This window comes from Uloborus diversus, chromosome 8 (assembly GCF_026930045.1).
Source record: "Uloborus diversus isolate 005 chromosome 8, Udiv.v.3.1, whole genome shotgun sequence".
Classification (NCBI taxonomy): domain Eukaryota; kingdom Metazoa; phylum Arthropoda; class Arachnida; order Araneae; family Uloboridae; genus Uloborus; species Uloborus diversus.
The window spans coordinates 147,869,604-147,890,079 of record NC_072738.1 but is presented as its reverse complement, the minus strand read 5'-3'; the positions used below and the strand labels follow the sequence as shown (position 1 = coordinate 147,890,079).

The following is a 20,476-nucleotide window of genomic DNA, read 5'->3' as shown; positions in this document are numbered from 1 at the left end:
GCAGTCTCTTCTTTCACTTGAAATCTGCTAACCTGATATATAACCGAATTATTATACCCATGATTAAAGAATAGCAAAGAATAGGACATATACATACAACAGATTCCATTATCATCCCTCTCAAGACCTGGAGGACATTTTTCAGTACAGTTCTGTCTATAATCATTTAAGAAGCAGCTTCCATCTGAAAAAAAAAAAAAAAAAAAGAATAGGAGCAGATGCAAACAGCAGTAACGTACCTGGCATGGGTGACACCCGAAGCGGTAATTTGTAGTATCACTGCCCCACCACGATAGACGCAAAGGAAAAAAAATATGTAAACATGAAATTCATGCAATTTTTAGTAACAACTTTAGTTGCGTTATAAAAATTTTTTACATGGGCTAATATACAAGAAACAAATAAAAGTGGGGGTCCAAGGGTACCCCCCAGAAAATTTTAAGATTTTCAGTCTTAAAAATGCATTTTAGCTTCATTTTCCCCCCAAAACTTGCAATCCCACTTAGGGTGTCACCCTCTAGACAGGTGACACCTGGGAAGGACCCTCCTACCATAGGTACCAAAACCATTAAAATTCAAAATTGAGCTCAGAATTGGAAGAATGACCCGTTGTTTTAGCTGGCTCAATTTTAATGTATTGGGTGACACTTTTGGTATCTGGAATCCAATCAGGCCTGTCGTTAGAAGGGGGGGGGGTTCTAGGGGCGAATCTCCCCCTTTAAAATTAATGTATTGGCATGAAAGTGGGCGTGGTTTTTTCTGCTTTTAGTACAATTTACATTGAGTATTTACTCTTTGCACCCCCCCCCCTTTCCTGGAAAAACTTATCAATGACGGGCCCGAGTCTAATGTCAAGTTTAGCATCTAGACTGCTTTATTATTTAGTTTTCATGGCTGCATAGATGGAAAATAGGGGTTTCCAAAGGAAAGTAAGTTGCAGCAAATGAAAGATTAGGAATCGTTTTTTAAATGAGCAGTTGGTATTTCTTGTTTTAACCCTTAACAGGGGAGGTGCGGTCTCACAGACGGCTCAAAAGTTCATCTGATCACCCCTATTTTATTTTCAGCCCGATTGAATGGTTTTTTCCAATAGCTTTTTGTTTTGTGACCTTAAACACCACTCTTGCTTATCAGTATCTTTAGGCAAGTGCATCTGGTTTAAATTTCATTGCATTCTTTAGAAGCGGTCTGTGAGACCCCACCTCCCCTTCAGTGTTACAATATTCGGCAGTAGTAGACAGGGCTCTTAACGTTAGAAACGCATTTAAAGGTTTACCTTAGAGAGAGAGAAGAGAACCTTTTAAAAACCATTCACTTTTTTTCATTGTAGGAAGATCAGCACAATTTTTGTAAAAGGAATATACAATTACACACACATATTCAGTTATTTTATACATAGAGATAAACATTTTTTTTTTTAACTTCAGAGGGAAGAAACATACCTGTACATTTATTTCCGTCAAAATACATTTTGCCATTACAAAGACAATTTACAACCCCAGGCACTTCAGTTTCAACACATGTAGCTCCAGTAAAGCAAGGATTCTCGCTACAAAAGTTTGCTATAAGCAAAACAAACTGGTTAAATGAAGAAAAAAATCTCAGATTTGAAGTATTTGTGTACAAAACCATTTTACTTCTCACAAAAAAAAAAAAAAAAAAAAAAAAAAAATCAGTGAAGCACAACTATAACACATTTGCAAGTAATGCAATGATCTAGATATAAAACAATTTTGATATAAAATTTTATAATGTCAAAAACTTTATAAAAACCTTGAAACCTTAGTTGAGAACCTTAGTTCAATTTCTGAATACAGGGCCTGATTACCGCACAGGCCAACTAGGCCTGAGCCTGGGGCCCCATCTTCTTATGGGGCCCCAAATTTTTAAAAATCTTATGCATAGCATTAAAAAATTATGCATTGTTGCGGAAGTAATAAAAATTAACAATTTATTAATTGAAAACATAGCTGTTTTAAATATTGTTAAACATTATTTTACCTTATTTTGTGCTCACTTACAATGATAGACTAGAGAGGGGGGCCTCCAAAGTATTGTGGGCCTTGGGCCTCACTTATAGTTAGTCGGGCCCTGTCTGAATATGAGCTCAACACATTAAAAACTATACATTTTTGTCTCTCAAAAGGAATAAGAGCTCAAACATACTAATTAAAGCATTATTAGATTATCATTGAGACTAATACGCCACTGCCTTGTGACATCATTTAGAAAGGACCATAAGTATAGTAAGACCATGTAAAACTCAAAGACTTTGCATTCTTTGATACTTGAAAATGCTTAATGAGTTTATCTGTACCTAATAACTACAAGGGAGACAACTCCTCCACTTCTCCCCCAAATGGTAACAAGACCTTCTCGGTTAGGGAGAATGGGAAGCTATGCCATGCCCTTAACCCCTTGCCAGTGTTGCCAGAGTCCAGCTCCTATTTATTTTTTTCCTTACAGTGGTTTGCTTTCTGATTGGAACTGAATGGGGAAATTTACTTTTGATTTGTTATAAAACAAACCTCAAATTATCCGGCATGCCGGAAAATTCAAATTTCACGGTATGCTGGTCAACCACGCTTTATTCCGGCATGCCGGATAATGCGGAGTAATACGGTATACACATAAACATACTTACGAACACACTTCTCCTCCACTTCTTTGTATTTTTCCATACACTTACATGTTCCCTCATCACAAATTTGATTGGCTTTACAAGTCATTAAGAGGCAAGGGTCATATTCTAATGAAAAAAAAAATAGCAATATGAAAAAGCGTTTTTAAAATACTCAAACTGAATTATTTTTAGATTTGAGAGTTTCAAGCTACTTTTAAACGAGATTGAGCTGCATCAAACAAAGAGGCTGGTCTTTCAAGTGTAACGAAAGTTCAGTTAATGAAGCATAAACGAGAAAGTAATTCTTCAGAACAGAAAAGGTGAGTTTTCTCTAACATTGAACAAAAATGAACACAACCAACGCAACCACTCCAACCAATTTTGATTTAAAGAAAAAAAAAATATTTTTTAATGCATAGAACATTTTCTAAAAACATTTTTTGATCCAAGTGACCAGTATATGATATTAATAAAAATGAACAATAATAATATGTGCTGATTTATTCAGAAGAAAAAAACCAAATGATAGAATTTATAGCAATATTTATGGGATATATTTTTATTTGATATGATATTTTCCATGAGAGTCATAAAATATATCTTGATGTATAAAACTGATTTGGGTTTTTCACAATATTGCTAATGTTTATTTTGTTCCTAATATTAATTCCATTCAAAAAGGTATACCTTTTCGATTTTGACTGGAATATTGTAACATTAACAGTTGATTAAAAAGGAATAACTGACTCCATGAAATTGCTTTTTTTTTTTGGAAATCGGACAAAATCTACCTGACTGTCTGTGTATCCCAGAAAAACATAAATATGACTCAGAGTTTTTAAAAAGGAAGAAAAAAAAAGTTTCAATTGTATCCTTAGAAGAGGTACTTGTCTAAGGAAACAATAACTGGAATTTTAAAGATCCGTATGTTCATGTTCAATGGTTCAATCATTAAAAAAAATCATTTTCAACAAAAAATAAAGTATTAAAACAAAATGGATATCTTAAATTTATTTGAAATAATGTTTTACTTGAATCAAAACTTTATCATTACTTAAAAACAAATATGCTAATAATCCCTTTTTCCTTTAGTTAAAAAAAAATAAAAAAAAATGATTGATATGTTTTTAGAGGAAAATCAGAAAATCTTACTGGTCTCCTAATCTGTTTAATTTCATGCTGGTCCATTGGCTGCTTTTGTGGACCCAGAGCATTCAAATCCCTTTAATTTCAAATCTTATTGGTTTCAAAGTACAAAAGCATTTAAGCTTATGCATAGCACCAAAACAACTTTTGTTAAAGTTTAAGCCAATGAAAAAAATGTTGCTATGTAGGCATTAAACAAATACAGTGCCTACTGTACTTGATTAAAAATACAAAAGGAAGCACTAACTCTTGCTGTTATGTTTTCTTTAAGAGCTTTTGTAATTCATATCCACTGTCCTGTTCAAGTTTGAGTATAGAGAGGAGTACCACTCTAAGCACATAACATGATTTTAGATTTTACATTATAGTAATATGTAGGGCTTGTGAATAAAATTATTATATACTCAAAATTATTTTGAATGTTTGAATGTTTCTTTCACAAACATTTCTATTTTGGCTGTACTTAAAACGTTTTTTTCTTTCTCTTTTTTTCTCAGGTTTTTTTTTTTCAAATGAAAAACAAGCAAATAGTTTTATCAATTATACACACCTTCGCATTTATTATTTTTGTAGTTGTAGTACTGTTTTGAATTTTTACACTCGCAATATCCAACTCCGTTTTCGAATTTACATTCAGAGCCTACACCACATGCATTTTCCTCACACCAGATAGCTAAAAAGTAAAGCAGTTTCATTGTTTATAACAACTAAATAAACAATACAAAACATCATAAATAAATAAAAGATAATCATGTTTGGAATATAGTATCTTATTCTGTTATAAAAAACTTACAGCAACAGTAACAAATTTAAATTTTTGAATTCTTTAACTAACGAAACTTGTTTTACATCTTCTTGATTTTATCAATAAGTTTGAGTTTAACAGATGAATTCTGTCTCTTTGGTATCTTTACTAATAATAAAGCTGAAAGTCTCTCTGTCCGAATCTCTCTCTCTCTCTCTGTCTGTCTGTCAGGATCTCTGTGACGCACATGGCGGCAAGACCGTTTGGCCGATTTTCGTGAAATTTGGAACAGAATTAGTTTGTAGCATGGGGGTGTGCACCTCGAAGCGATTTTTCGAAAATTCGATTTTGTTCTTTTTCTATTCCAATTTTAAGAACATTTTCCCCGAGCAAAATTATCATAAGATGGACGATTAAATTACAAAGCTTTCATAACGTGGAACTGTAACATGGGCAAGCCAATTGGTGAGAAAATTCACCATACATTATTTGTGAATATACAGGTGAACCAAAAGACCTTTTAATTTTCTACTACAGGCAAAGCCGTGGGGGTGCCACCAGTGATTAGTAAAACACAAGAGAAGCGCTACAACAAAAACATTCTATTTAGAGAGTAGTTGAGGGGGTGGGGGAAGGAGAACGCTGTTCCCCAAATATTTGGTTTGTGACTGTAAAAATAATGCAAATTCCATGCAAATTGATTTTAATCCTGGTATTTTGTAAAATATCTCTACTTTTCAAATTAAAGCTAGTTAAGTACTGTAAACTGGATTTTCTTAGTTAAAAAATATTTAACAACCATGACATCTACCTCTATAAAAAGGCAAGTTCCTACAAAAAATTTTTTTCCAACTACAGCACTGATTTTTACATGTATGAAAAACTCTACCAGACTAAAATCAAAACTTGGGAAATTTTCTGCACAAGCCAACTCAAAAGATTCGAGAGCAACTGAAGATTGACATGTAGGCAAACATTCCAATACCTTCCCATTCTCATAGTATATTATAAAAATTCTCTAACCCTCTTCAGTTTGGTGAAGAAACAATAAAAATAAAAATGATATTTAAGATAATATATTGTTACATTAAGTACTAGCGGTACCCACACGGCTTTGCCTGCAGTAGAAAATTAAAAGGTCATTTGGTTTGCCTGTATGTTTGCAAATAATGGATGATGAATTTCTCACCAACTTGCTATGTTAATTTGCTCACCCATGTTACGTTATGATAATTTGGTAATTTACTCATTAATGTTATGATAATTTGCTCGGTAAGATGTTCTTAAAAGTGGAATAGAAAAAGAATAAAATTGAATTTTTGAAAAATCGCTTCGTGGTCACTGAGCTCCAGACAAACTTTGAGCTTTATTATTAGCAAAGATTGGTTGTTTTCCTTCTAATTAGCAAAAAAAAAAAAAAAAGCTATTTTCTTTTATGGGTATTTTTTAGCCCTTCAGAACTACTTTTTTGTCTTACTTAACATGATTGAACAATTTGTCCCAACAAAATGAGAATACTTAGTCTGAGATTTAAAAAAAAAAAAAAAACCATGGCAGTAGTTTTTTCTATAACATTTTAATAGGACAGAGACCATCAATGGCATTATCATAGAACAAAATAATGACCAGTAATGCCAAAACCTAGTGGGTTGGAAATATCCTGCACAGACATATGTTGAAGGGGGTTGCAGTTTGCACTGCCTTCAAGTTTAAATACACTGAAAGTATTGCCCATAGGAAGAATTTTTATTATATTTTTTTTTATTTGTCCATTAAAAAAAAAAAAAATCTAAGATGCTAAAACATACAATTATTTTTCGTAATAGTGTCCAAAATGTAAAGCAAAATTTTCCACTTTTAATTTTTTTAAAGACAAATGAGAAGAGTGATATATTCAAGAAAGCAACATAAAAAGAGAAATAATGGAATTAAAAAAAATACTAAGCACTTTTCATAACGCACTCAAAAGGACAAAATAAACTTTCTGGGTCAGAAAGGACAATTTAAGCATTCCTGTAGTTTTCAATTATTCCAAGAAAGTGACACCACAAACAAGGAAAAGTGTAGCTCAAGTCATGGAGAGAATTTCTTATCATTATCTAGCTTTCAATAATAACTTTGAATGTTCAAACATGCATATTTTTCTTATTGGGAAAGTTTGGTTTGAAATGACTTGAGCTGCACTTTTCCTTGTTTGTGGTGTCACTTTCTTGGAATAATTGAAAACTACTGGGATGCTTAAATTGTCCTTTCTGACCCAGAAAGGTTATTTTGTCCTTTTGAGTGCGTTATGAAAAGTGCTTAGTATTTTTTAATAAAATTCTGTTATTTTATTCTTTTTAGTGTAAATGTATTTTAGAAATAGAATAATTTTACCATCACGAAACTTCACCTTATTTTTTCATATAAATGCCCGGTACTTAAAGGGAAAAAAACTATATACGTGTCTAAAACTTTAAGCAGTTGGCACTAAAATTTAAACTTTGTTCCTCTCTAGGATTTATGCTTGCTAATTTCATCCTTGCTTCAGAGAAGCCTTAATTCAAAATTTTCATTATGATTGCTTTTAACATTACTGTTGCAAGGCAACAAAATTTGTAACAGTGGGTTTTATATTTAAACATTTAATGGGGAAATTACATGAAATTTGCTATTTTCCATCCTAACCGAAATAATAATTTTATTCCAGAATTTTAATTTTTCAGTGTTAAGCTTAAGCAAACCAGTTAGTGAAATCTAGAAGTCTCTAAGTGATCTAGTTGCTGAAATATAAGCAAAACCAGGCCTCAGATTACTCCGTGACAAACAGGCCAAGTATAATAAAAGTGCTTAAAAATATCACTTTTTTTTTACTTTTACAAAAAATTGTTTTCCATATAGGGGCACCCCACACTAAAATTTTTGGGACGGTGAAAATTCTCTATTTGCTAAATGAAATTCCAACTTTACCAAATAGTAAAATATGAGCATGCGCACATATCTGCATTTAATGAGAAGACACATTACCCATCATTTAAAAACATTTTAAAAATAAATAATAACCACATGTTGCAATATTGAATCCAAATTTGCTGAATCGTCAGCAGAATTTGCCAAATAAGGAAGTTTTCAAGGGATCTCCTATCGGGCACCCTAGTTTCTATACATTGATTAACAAACACTCTATACTTGAAAAATAAATTCATACATTGTTTATCAACAACGTAAAATCAGTTTTTGAGTTGAATTTATAACCCAAAGAGCTAGTGCTTTATCATTTTAGTTAAAGTATACGTAATACTCTTCATTGAAAGCAAAAATTGCAATAAAGGAAGAATCCTCAAAAATCTTAAAGTAACACACAACACTTTTGCTGTCTTGTACCAAGCTAAATATTTAAGCTAAATAACATTTGAAAGGATGAGTTTTGAAATGAAAATAGATCATTCAAAGGTTACAGAAAACTGAAAGCAAACAACTATGATACCTCACTGCAGTACTTTATTGATAAACAGAAATTTCAATGATGTTTGATAATTAAATGCTGAATAGTTCCTGACCTTGAACCTTCAGATGTTTTTGTGTGGAATTATTTCAGAAATCATGGATGTAATGAATTAATTTCGTTGATAGCTCAAGGATTTTTGGTAGAAGGATCAAAAAATTTTTTAGTGCCAAATCAATTCAACCTTTTACCAATGTTTCAGAGCTTGTAGCTTGCTGTAAAAGTCAGCCATCTTTATGAAAATAAAACTCTCTTACAGCTTACATAAAATACACTGCTAGCTCAGTCATTCCATCCAAGGACTGCAGTTTCATACTTTTTAGCACTCAACAGCCCAGAATAGGAAGTAACTGAGCTGGATGAGGAAAACCTCTAAAAGGAGCCTAGAGAGCTAAACAGACTGGTAGCTAATGTAGAATTAGCACACTTAAGAAGCACGAAACTGCAGTCCTCGGATGGAATGACTGAGCTAGAGGTGTATTTTATGCATTTCAGCCTTAGCCTGGCTTAGGGTGGTAATTTACTGCGAAAAATCTTATAGCTTACAGATTTTTTTAAGTTCCTTTCAAATAAATGCTTTTTTTTGCATTTAAATCTTTCAAAAACCTTGGAAATTATTTTTCGTTAAGCAAGATTCCTACATAACTCATACTGTTTTAGACAGTACAAGGCTGTTGGGGTATTTAATGTTCTCCTTCTACATTTTTAATGCCCAGACTTCTTTAAGCACATTATATTAACTTAGTGACATTTACCGCAACGTAAGTGGAATACATTTTACATGAAGCTGAAAAGCATAATTTCTTGAAAAAGATGGATTTTCCCCACTACTGTTTTACACATACATACAAGAAAAATTGAATACATACAAAATAAAACCTACGTTTGCATTGACTTTGGGCTTCGTCAAATGTGTAATCATCCTCTGTACAAAAGCAAGCCGCTTTTCCTGGCTTATCTGCAGCATATTTACATACTGCTGTTGCATTATGACAAGTCTCATTCAACTTGCTGCATTCATCCACAATATCACATAAATCTCCACTGGTGCCTTCGTTGCAAATGCAGAATCTTTCCTTGCACTGTCCTTGATTTTTGCAGCTCTTTTCAGTACAAGTGACTTGTGAAAGAAATAATTTTCATTACTCTAATGTGCTTCTTTAAAAAAAGACACATACTCAACATCTTGAAAAACTGATTCAGCAAATAGCGGTCGAAAAACATTCAAAAAGACATCTGATAAAGATAGAAATATATAAAGTAACTTAGAATACAAAATGATTATTTTTGGATGGTTGGCAACAATAAGATCTGGATAAAATCATAGTGTGGTATTTGCTCCATAAATTATATGGTGATATTATACAGTGAAATCCAGGGTTCATACTCTATTTGGATGAAAAAATTCTATGACTTTTCCAAGACTTTTTCATGACTTCAATGAAAATTTTCATGACTTCGTTACACGAAGCGAATAGCACTATTTAATCTCAAACTTGGTAATATTTGGAAATGAGCATTAGCAAAACGTTTACATGAATGCCACAGCCTCATTGAAGCACTTACTTGTTATGGAAAAAATATAAGTGCACACTTATAAAACTAAACTATTCTTATTTGTCTTCATTATATAAATTTAAGTAAAGTAAAAATGCAGTGAAACGAATATGATGATGCTTAAATGTCTGATATATTTTTTTAAAAACAGGCAGAATGATATTGAATGGGACAAAGGTTGAATGAGTCATCACTAAGTTTCAATAAATTTGCTTCAAAAGTTACATTTTAGTGTCAACAGTGCCTTTAATCATCCACGTAACTTGACAGTATTTTGGTTCTTTGAAGTAAAGCCACATAGTTTAGTTCTTTGTGTTTCCAAACCAGATCTTTTTTGAAAAAAACCATTCAGTAATGAATCAATCTTCTGATTCAAAAGTATATTTGTTTTGTTTACAAATTTGCATATTTTCAAATGCATAGAAATTAATAGATTCAGAAATTCCAGAACACATTTTAATTCCCGACATTGATCATAGCAGTGGGTCGCATGGATTAGTTTTGCGTGCCGTATGTTGGGCATTACTGTTTTAGAGCATTAGAATTCCTCTTTTTCTGTATTCTATCGCCAGAATTAAGATCTTTATTTTCTAAAACATTCAACAAATTAAGATAAACTCTGATAAATTTAATAATAAAGTCCTTATGAGTGATGGAATTGAACTCGCATGCAATTGAATTGCTTTTTTTTTGAGTGGGCGTGGCAAAACTAAGAACGTGAAATTTTGCTAGTACAGGATATGAAACATAAGAAGTGTTAAAAATAACATAAAATTCAAAATAAGTGATGTCCAGGCAGTAAAATCACATCGCAAAAAATGGCAAGCGGCTGCGACAGAAGTGGATGTAATGAGATTTCAAAATTCAGATTTGCCTTTTGGATCGTTCAATTTTCCACTTTTAATAGCTTTTATGTGCTGTACTGTTAAATCACTCAAGATTTCTAATGCTCCTTTAGCTACTGTTCCTTTCTCTTTGTCCAGGAACTTTTTCCATGACTTGAAATAAATTTCCATGACTTTCAATGAAAATTTCAATTTTCCATGACTTTTCCAGGTCTGAAATTATGTTTTTTTTCCCCATGACTTTCCAGGATTTCCATGACCCGTACGAACCCTGGAAATCCCATTACAAAGAATACCAATACAATGAAATTAATCTTCAGTCTTAATTTAATTACCATTATATTGCTTGAACTCCATTACAACGAGCAAAATTTATTGCCCCTTGAACATCGTTGTGACAGAATATCACTGTAATTCTACAATGTATTGATTTTTAAAAATGGTTTCAGTATTTTAAAATGCTTATTTTTTAAATAATATATAAAATGCTTTAGATAAGTAACGTGTTCTTTACAAAATTAAATAGGTAATCTATATTTAAACACAAAATTTGAATTTTAGTTAGTAATCACTTTCATTTTAGTTGAAGCTTTTATTATCAGCTGAGGAAATTAAAAATACCATGTGGGTCTTGGCTACAACTCCTACAGTTAAGAGCTTTTTCACTGGTAGCTTGATATTTACCTATATAATTTTATGTGTTGGTTCTCTACTGTTTATAAATGAAATTTTAGGATGGATTGGGTCCTATAAAAGAGGGACTTGCCTTATGAAATTTTATTTGGTTCTTTCTGTGCTAACAATCTCTGCTGAAGTAGGTGGCATTGTTGCTTTGAATGTTTTGAGCATGAAGATGACAGATGTATTGAGCACAGCATGGAGTGAAGTAAACCAAATAACAAAAAATGTTGTTCAAGAACATTTTGAATGCTGCGGTTTCCTCGGACCCCAAGAGTTTGCTGATACAACGGATCCTATTGATGACAGCTGTTACTACACGGTTATGTCGGACGAAGATGCATCTGTTGTACAAATGCGGACTTTGAATAGGATGGGGTGTAAAGAAAAGTTGGTCGACTGGTTTTATAGAAATAAAGTTATTTGGATCGCCAGTTTGGGAGAATTGTTATTATTGCAGGTGACTGTTGTCTTATTCGCAGTTTGCGTCATCAATCAAGTACAGCTTGAGGACTTTGTATTTTCCAGGGATGACGTTTTACTTCATTTGAAAAAAATTAAAGAAACTAAGGCTCTGGGACCAAATATTTATCCAAAAATTTTAGTTGAATGTGCGGAGGAATTAGCAAATGTAATAGCAAATATTTTCAATGCGTCTTATAACTCGGGGACACTGCCAGAGGACTGGAAGCTGGCTAACATTACACCACTCTTCAAGAAAGGGTCTAAAGGGAGTGAGGGAAATTATAGACCGGTGAGTCTAACTTCGGTGGTTTGCAAAATTTTTGAAACATTGATAAAAAATAAGATAGTAAATTTTTTAGAGACTAATAATCTATTGACTAGTTTTTAGTACGGTTTCAGGAAAGGTAAATCTTGTGCAACTAATTTATTACATTTTTATGACAAAGTTACCATTTCTTTGGACAATAAGAACCTTTGGACGATAAGGTACCACATGTTGCTCTACTTAGCAAATTAGCTGATATAGGAATAGGAGGGAAAACTTTCATTTGGGTAAAAAACTGGCTGACCGGAAGGAAACAAAGGGTAGTTGTAAGGGGAAATTACTTTAATTGGAGTGAGGTTTTAAGCGGGGTTCCACAAGGATCAGTGTTAGGGCCTGTTTTGTTCATTGTTTTTATGAACGATATTTATAAAAATATTTCTGGGAACATGAATTGTTTTGCTGATGATGTCAAAGTTATGGGGAGTGTAGAAAATGAAGAGCAAGCAAATCAGCTGCAAGAGGATCTAGATCATATTACGGAGTGGGCTGATAAATGGGGTATGGCTGTTAATGTTGGGAAACGTCAAGTGCTACATTTAGGGCATGGAAATGAGTGTACAAGTTATTATTTGCAAGGTTCAGTCATTAGTCAGGCAGAAAGAGTTACTGATCTGATCTAAGCGTATTAATAAGTCAGGATTTAAAGTTCAGCCAACAGTGTAGCATAGCTAGCAACAAAGCCAATAAGATACTTGGGTTTATCAATAGATCTATTTCAAACAAATCTAAAGAAGTTCTTCTGCCCTTATATAGAAGTTTGGTAAGACCTCATTTGAAGTATGCTGTTCAGTTTTGGTCTCCTTATCTTAAGAAAGATATTAATGTATTGCAAAGGGTTCAAAGGCAGGTTGCAAGGCTAATAAATGGACTTTCTTATTTAGACTATGATTCCAGGCTTAGAAGGCTAAAAATGTACAGTCTTGAGCAAAGAGACCGAGGGGACATGATTCAGTTGTTTAAATTTATTAAAATGAAAGATGTTACGGGGCTGAAGTTTAGCACTGAAAACAGGACAAGGGGTCATTGTTTTAAGCTATTTAAATCTCAGGCTAACACGGACAGTAGGAAAAATTATTATTATAGCAGGGTAGTGGAACCTTGGAACAGCTTACCGGAAGAGGTGGTAATGAGCACGGGACTAGATAGTTTTAAGAGGGCCATTGATTTTCACTGGGGATTATAAATTGACTAGGACCAGTCTAGTTGGGCCCAGAGCCTGTTGCTGGTCGTCACTTTTGTATTTGTATTTGCATTTGTATGTGTGCACTTTAAATAGTTTACACTTTGAAAACAGACATGCATAGTGCAGAAAAATAAAAATACTTGCTCTAAAAATAAATTATAGAAAAGAAATTAAAAATGATATGTGATTAATCATTTATTTATTAACCAAATTACAAGGACAGATCCAGAAATGTTTCAAGGAGGGGGCAGTTGGTTTTTTAACTTACCTTTTACTACATATCTGATTACGCATGCTTAGCGGGGGATGCAACAGCATTTTTATTTAAAACAACTAAATTATAGAGATTTTTCAAAGGAAAGTTCTCAAACCTCTAACTTTCATTTTACGTTGAAAGAGGCATTCAAAAATTGAGTTTTAGGGCTTTAATTTCATAATAATTTCAGGGGAATGTTTCAAAACTCCCTAGCCCTAAGATCATCAAAGGTCGACTAAAATTGCGGATTTTAAGACTTCAGTTTCTAGAAGCTACTGGAAGAAAGTTACTGAACCGATTTCCCCCCCAAACACTAGCTGAAATGTCTGCAGTCGCGTCTTAAGAAATGTCCGATGAAGACCTCCAAAAGCCTTCTTCTAACATTGCGAAAGATAGTCAAAAATTGCGTTTTTGAAACTTCCAATGCCGAAAAGTTTCTAGGAGGGATATTTGAACCTCATTCCTTTCCATAATGTCATCAAAAAGGGCCTACACTTTCGTTTTTGTGCTTCTATTTCGGAAAAATTGCCTTTGCAGGGTTCATCCGCCCCTCCCTTGTATCCGTCCTTGCCAAATTATGTAACTTATTTGTTATGCGACTATACATAGCAGATATAAAACTAAGGTATAATAGTACAACTCATTCTTAATCAACTTCATAGATACATACAGCAATCACATAAACCACATTGAAATTACCATTCTACTACCAAACAACTTGACCAACTCATGGTAAACTAGTTCGTCTTCTTTAGAAGCAATCAATTTTATGAAAATTCTTCAAGGGTCTTAAAATTTGCCTGATCTCATTTAGATCAATACACCACATTACTCCTTTTCATAATTTTCATTTTAATTTAAGAACATTTACCGAATTAATTACTTTGCTTTTTGCCTTTATATTTAGCAATATTTCTTTTGAGAGATTAAATTTTCTTTTATATTTTACTAAATTCTTATCCTTAAAAAATAAACAAAAATGAAATAAATTTTTAAAATTAAAAAAAAAAATGTTGAAATAATATTTTTTTTCAAAAAATATATTGTTTTCAAACACTGCATACTTACTTTTGCATTTTTTTGATGAATTATCAAACTCTTTTCCAGTTGGACAATCACATTGGGCTTTTTGATTGCTTACATTATATGTACACTTTCCATTATCACCTTTGCATTCCTTTAAGGAGTCTAAACAATCAACAACGATTTTGCAAAAATCACCCTCTGTTCCATTTTTGCAGCTGCAGAACTTGGTTTCTTCATCACAAGTGCCGCCATTTTCACAACTTTCTTGCTGGCAAATAGCTGAAAAAAGAAGAAAAAAAAAAAAAAAAATCATGATAGATTTTCAAAATGTGTACACAAAAATTTAAGTTCTCAGAAATTATTTTATTCTGCAACATTAGCATTTATTTGAAACATAGTTGTGATTAATACTATAACACAATTAGCCATTAAAATATTGAATAGTTGCGCTATTATGTGGCAAATATCAAGAGTGCCCCCCCTAAAAGCAAGGGTGCACCCCTAAATATTGTTAAGACCCCTCCCCAAAAGTTAAAAAATACCCTTTAAAATAACCCCCCTAAAAATTTCAATGGCGCAGTCTGTGCCATGACAACCTCCCCTCCCCCCCTTCTGGTGGGCACCTACCCAGATAAAAATGAAGTCTGAATAAATAGAGTGAAAATGTAAATAAAATTGGCATGAAATAAGATTTTTTTACTGAAATATCCCATAATACAGCAGAATAAATCACTTTCTAGAAATGAGTTTTCATTAGGTCAGAAAAAAATTGAATTTCAGATAGATAACAAGTAGGGTAAAACAGCACCAGTAACAGATAGTTATAAGTTCGGATTTAAACAATTAGAATTTTAGGCGGGTAAAACTGATGTTACCGTGGCCCATGAATACAATGCAACCATCTAGTGTTGTGAGAGTGAATTTTATGAGCCAGTTGGTATTTCTAAGTCAGCGGTGGAAGGTTGGGAACAGTCACCACGAGGTCAGCTGGTGTTTCATGTTCATATGAACTTAATAAGTCTTTAGATCTAATAATAAAGAACTTTTGCACATTTTGAAGAGAAAAAGGGAATTTTGTCCATTACTCATCCTTTCCTCATCCTATATGCTACTGGGTATTATTAGATTTTTCGGTGTCTGTTACTGGAGGTCGGACCTTTTTTTGAAATTGAGCAAATAAAAAAAAACTACCTAGGATGTGATATCACCTTTGGCCACGACAATGAGGTCCAAAACAAACTACATCTGTTTCAACACTTATGTGGAACCCTTACAAGAGCCCTAAAGGGAAAAACGAGAATGGAAACTCAAATGAAGTTCTATAAGGTTATGGCGGTGCCAACCTTACTATACGGCTCTGAAACATGGACTTTGAACAGTCAAGAAACTAGTAGAATTCAAGTAGCAGAGATGAAGTATTTGCGATCACTGAAGAACTGCACTATCCTAGACAAAATAAGGAATGAATCTATTCGAAGGGAATTACAGATATTCAGCCTAAATGAAAAAATCACGGAATATCGCAACGATTGGAAAAACCATGTTCGACGCATGGCACGAGGGAGACTTCCAAGAGCTGCCTTTTATTACAGACCAACGGGCAAACGAGACCGTAGTAGGCCCAGGAAGCCGTGGTGCGACCAAGAAGCCGGAACAGGCAATATGCCTAATCCTTGAAGAAGAAGAAGCAAATAAAAATTGAATTAACTAATTCAGAGGATCCAGAAGCAGCTAAACGTTAGATGAGATGTAGTTACATGAGAAAAAAGTAGTTTAAAAAGCCTAAATAAATTAAAAAGCACGGAAAATTGAGTTCACCTGAGAGCAATGTCTTAAGTATGTCTGTTGCTGGTGCCATTACCCTAATATAAATAGAAATAATGTATTTGAATTTTAAAAACAAGCACTGTAACCAGTAACGCAAATTGAAATAATGTATTGAAAAACAAGCATTGTAACAAGTAATGTAAAGAAAATTGATCTAACCTTTTACAGTTATTGTTACAAACATGTTTTTAGATTAACTACAATACTGCCGTGTGCAGGTAAAGGGCAGTGCCAATTTTTCATTTTTTTGCATTTTTGTCATCTATTGTACGCAATCTTTATTGTACAAGCTTGCTTATTTGGTTTTCACTGAAAAAAAGGCGCGAAAAAGGCGTCTAATTCCAACATTTTCCTATTGTTAGTATTGAATCCAAAACGCATTTCTTCAAATATTTCGAAAACTCATTTCTGTAGATACTGCTGTTTACCTGCACACAGTAGAATACATCTAGCAAATTTTCAATTGGAAAAAATAAAAATAACAGTTTTCCCTGGTTTATGTCAACAAACAAAATTTAAATAGAACATTGAATTCAATCTAAGAATAAAGCATTGAAGTAAAGAGTTTTAATTAACACAGAAGCCATTAATGATTAGTTCATTGCACAATTACTTTAAAATGTATAATGATTAGCTTTTCATTACTGGGAAAGACTATTATGAGTTAGTTTTGTGAGAAAGATGAGTATGTTGCATTTACCATGACATTTTCCGTCTCTAAAAGCATATCCATCATCACACTCGCAGGTTTTGCTTCCAGAGTCATCAAACAAGCATTTTCCATGCTCCCCACAATCACAAACTAAAAGAGAGAGAGAGGGGGAAAAAAGGAATGGAAGACAACTTGTTGCTTTATGGAGAACATAAGTAGGGGAGACTGTTGTACCTTGACCATGGTGTACCTTGCGCCATGCACTCTAATCAGCTAGCGCTTTTACCTAGTGAGGAATCACGTTACTATGTCAGCCATGACAGTCTCTCCACCTGCCAGAGTGAGTTGCAGGTTGAAACTCCAGCTTTTATGTGGACAGTGATTCTTTTGTGATTTGCGCAAACAAAAGTAAATAATTCCAGTGTTACTTAAATTCGACTTTTAAAGACTACTGTTACCCAACTGATTGATCTTTATATCTATTGCCTATCTCTCAGTAAGTGTATTCAGCATTTGGTCTTTACTTTTTACGCAGCTTTTAGGTTAGGGTAGCCACTTTTGTATAAACATGCACCCTCGTGTACCTTGAAACCAAGTTCCATCTTGTACCTTGAACCACTGGATCAAGGTACAATAGGTACTATAGGTTGTAGTAATTGTTTTTTTAATTTATTATTATTTATTTTTTTAAAGTAGGATTTCATCATGCCTCGAAGTAAAACTGGAATCAAGAGGGATTCAGTAGATGTTGAGGCATTGAAAAATGCAATTGAAGCATTAAGAAGTAATGATCCTGACAAAAAAAATGACTTTTAGTGAGGTCGAAAAAGTACTCAAAGTCAGCATGTCAGCCATTACTAGGCATTTAAGAAAGTTGAATGAAAGTGGGTCCAATAAACGTGAATTCAACGTAAGTTATACAGTTAAGCAAGTACAAGAGGTCTGTCTCAAGGTAAATGAGCATCATGTACCATGGACCAAATTACATAAAATTTGTGAAAAATATAGAAAAATATTTTTTTTATAATCCAAAATATTTTTTTACGTATGCAAAAAGGCTTGAAATTAAGTTTTAGTAACTAAAAACCATAAAAATCACACATTGTTTTTTTGAAAACGAAAAAGTTTTAGAAGTGGTCCAAGGTACAACAGTCTCCCCTACACAGTACAATTTTAAGCATGAATAAAATAGAAAACAAATTAGCTAAATCATTTTGATTTTTTACTTAATAATAAGTTGTCAATTCTTTCTTATTCCAAAAATGACTTTAAGAACTATGTTAAATATCATAGAATTTAAATGCAGTAAAGAATAGAAATGAATGATGACCTAGTTTCATTGCAAAAGTATTTGGATGATACTTGTAGCAGAGCATCAAGGTGCATTCATTGTATGCATTTTATTATGATATTTCGGGCTAAAACACTAGTTTTTTAATTCATTATAGGCAAACATAATCAGGCAGCGACATAATGCTGTGATTAAGTTCTGCTTAGACTTCACAATGCTACCAAGTTAGGTTTTCCCCAACTACAAATATCCTGTAAGTCATACAGGAGACAGGAATGCCTAAGATTTAAACAAAAAGATCTAGGTTGCTGTAAATTAGCAGTAGGCAACCCATCAATCTCAATCCAGATTTCAGATCATCATGGCAAGATACCAGACTTGGTTTTGTTAGACTTAGTCGAATTAATAAACATCCATTTCTGAAAAAAAAAAAAGAGGCTCAACTTCTAGATCAAAAGTTATTTGAAAAAATTTCACAACTTTTTATAATTGCTGAAATTGCTACAACTTTTAATATTTAAGAAAAAGAAATTTTTTTTTGCCTTTTGTTCTTGATAAATATCCACAAAAGTTCTAATGAATTTACGGACAAAACTTGGTGTGATTGTTTTAGAAATGTTTAAAGTCGGGAAATATTGTTTTGAACAGGATTTCACACAGCAAGGGGAGGTATCAGATACCCCCCCCCCCAGTCGATCTTGGTGTTCGCCAAACTTGGAAAATAGATCACCAGTTAATTTAGATTGCTGATTGCTGCTATCGATAGTTGAAACCATTATTTCAGAAAAGGCGAAAGTTCAATGAAAACAAGTAGGACATATCCTTTTTGAAATAATAGATTCATTAGTTAAAGAAAGTTTAAAGGAGTAGTTACCTTGACATACGCCATCTTTAAAAGCATAACCTTTGTCACAGCTACATTGTTTCTGACCTTTTTCAAATGAGCATATTCCATGGACACAATCACATTCTAAAATTTAAAAAAATATATTTGAGGAGAACACTGCAGTAATTTTCAAAACGTGAGTAGATAAACTAATTTAAAAAACAAAATTATACCTTGTTTCATCAAAAGTAAAACAAAGGGTGGCTGTTTTACTGGCAATGCCTGCCCCATTTACTAATTCCTTGTTGAATGGGCAATTTTGTTCACATTGGATGAATGCAGAGTTTTTTGTTTATTTAAACTTGATTATGCTGTGGCCAAAGCTTCCACATACACATGAAATTTACATTAAAAGGAAGTTCCCTCTTTCTGCTTTTAAGGGATGCCAGTTTCCCTTCTCTAAACATTTATTTTTAACTAGCTGTACCTGACGCGCGTTGCTACGTCAACAAAAAAATACATCATTATACTGATTTTCATGACAATCGGTTGAATGGGGCAGACGTTGCTACTCTGCAGTGCCACCTGGTGGCGAGTGGCTTCAATGAGCATATTATGCACCTTCTCCGTGGAAAAATACATATATATAGCAATTTTCATATTAATCGGTCCAGGTATCAAGTGAAGCCGTGACTATACTCAAATTTTGTACTCACGCAGTTTGCAAGCTCAATCAATCGCTAAAAATATCAAACAGAAAAAGTTTTAAATCCCCCCGTTGCATGAAAAGCCATAAAACAATAAAGAAAGAATTTATTTGTTCAAACTCAAGAAAAATGGCAACAGCTAACTTCTTATCAATGAGATCTTTCACATGAATTAATTTCTGCTGATAATTTTATTCGTATTTATCCAATGGATTGTGACTTAAATTGGAATAAAAAAGGAACTATCGATCGGATTTTTTTCGAACTGATCTAAAACATTCCCAGTACCAAAAATAACAAACGGTGAAAGTTTCAGCCGAATCTGCCGGGTAGTTTTTGAGTTCATAGATGACATACAGACAAACATTCATTTATATATATATAGATATGATTTTAGAAAAAAATCGCAAAAATCAAAAAAGTTTAACTTTTCCAGAAAATATTTCAAGGGGGTTTCCAGTTTTCAAAGCCCTAAGCAGACATTAGTATCAAATCAGACTTGTATTTATGTCAGAGCTGAACTATAACAAAAAAACTTAATTCATTCATTACATATCAAATACATCCTGACACACACACAAAGAAACTGTACACTATTTTGCATTTTAATTTCTCTTTAATCATAGCAAACTACTATCTCTGTTTATGGGAAGAGCATAGTTGTTTTTACCACAACCTATTTTAGTAAGGAAGTACAGGAGAACCATTTTTAATTTTTTGCACTTTGAAGCATTGCTATATATGCAAAAATTATTCCCTTAGCTATTTTACTCATATTATAAAATATTTATAGGCGTTTTAAACTCATTATAGAATTAACACACACATGTAGGAAAATGC

The 20,476-nt window shown here is 33.0% G+C and overlaps 1 protein-coding gene across 4 annotated transcripts in view; it reads right to left on the bottom strand.

The window, feature by feature from the left end:
• The window catches only part of LOC129227279 (neurogenic locus notch homolog protein 1-like), a 90,288-nt gene that overhangs the window by 35,247 nt on the left and 34,565 nt on the right, over window positions 1-20,476 (bottom strand). For all 4 annotated transcript variants that reach the window (XM_054861811.1, XM_054861813.1, XM_054861810.1 and 1 more), the window contains 8 exons: window positions 18,978-19,073; window positions 16,861-16,962; window positions 14,376-14,612; window positions 8,882-9,118; window positions 4,320-4,442; window positions 2,645-2,749; window positions 1,443-1,562; window positions 98-184 (listed from right to left, as the gene is read on the bottom strand). In XM_054861811.1, coding sequence (XP_054717786.1) covers window positions 98-184; window positions 1,443-1,562; window positions 2,645-2,749; window positions 4,320-4,442; window positions 8,882-9,118; window positions 14,376-14,612; window positions 16,861-16,962; window positions 18,978-19,073 — 1,107 coding nt within the window. The remainder of the gene's footprint in view (window positions 1-97; window positions 185-1,442; window positions 1,563-2,644; window positions 2,750-4,319; window positions 4,443-8,881; window positions 9,119-14,375; window positions 14,613-16,860; window positions 16,963-18,977; window positions 19,074-20,476) is intronic.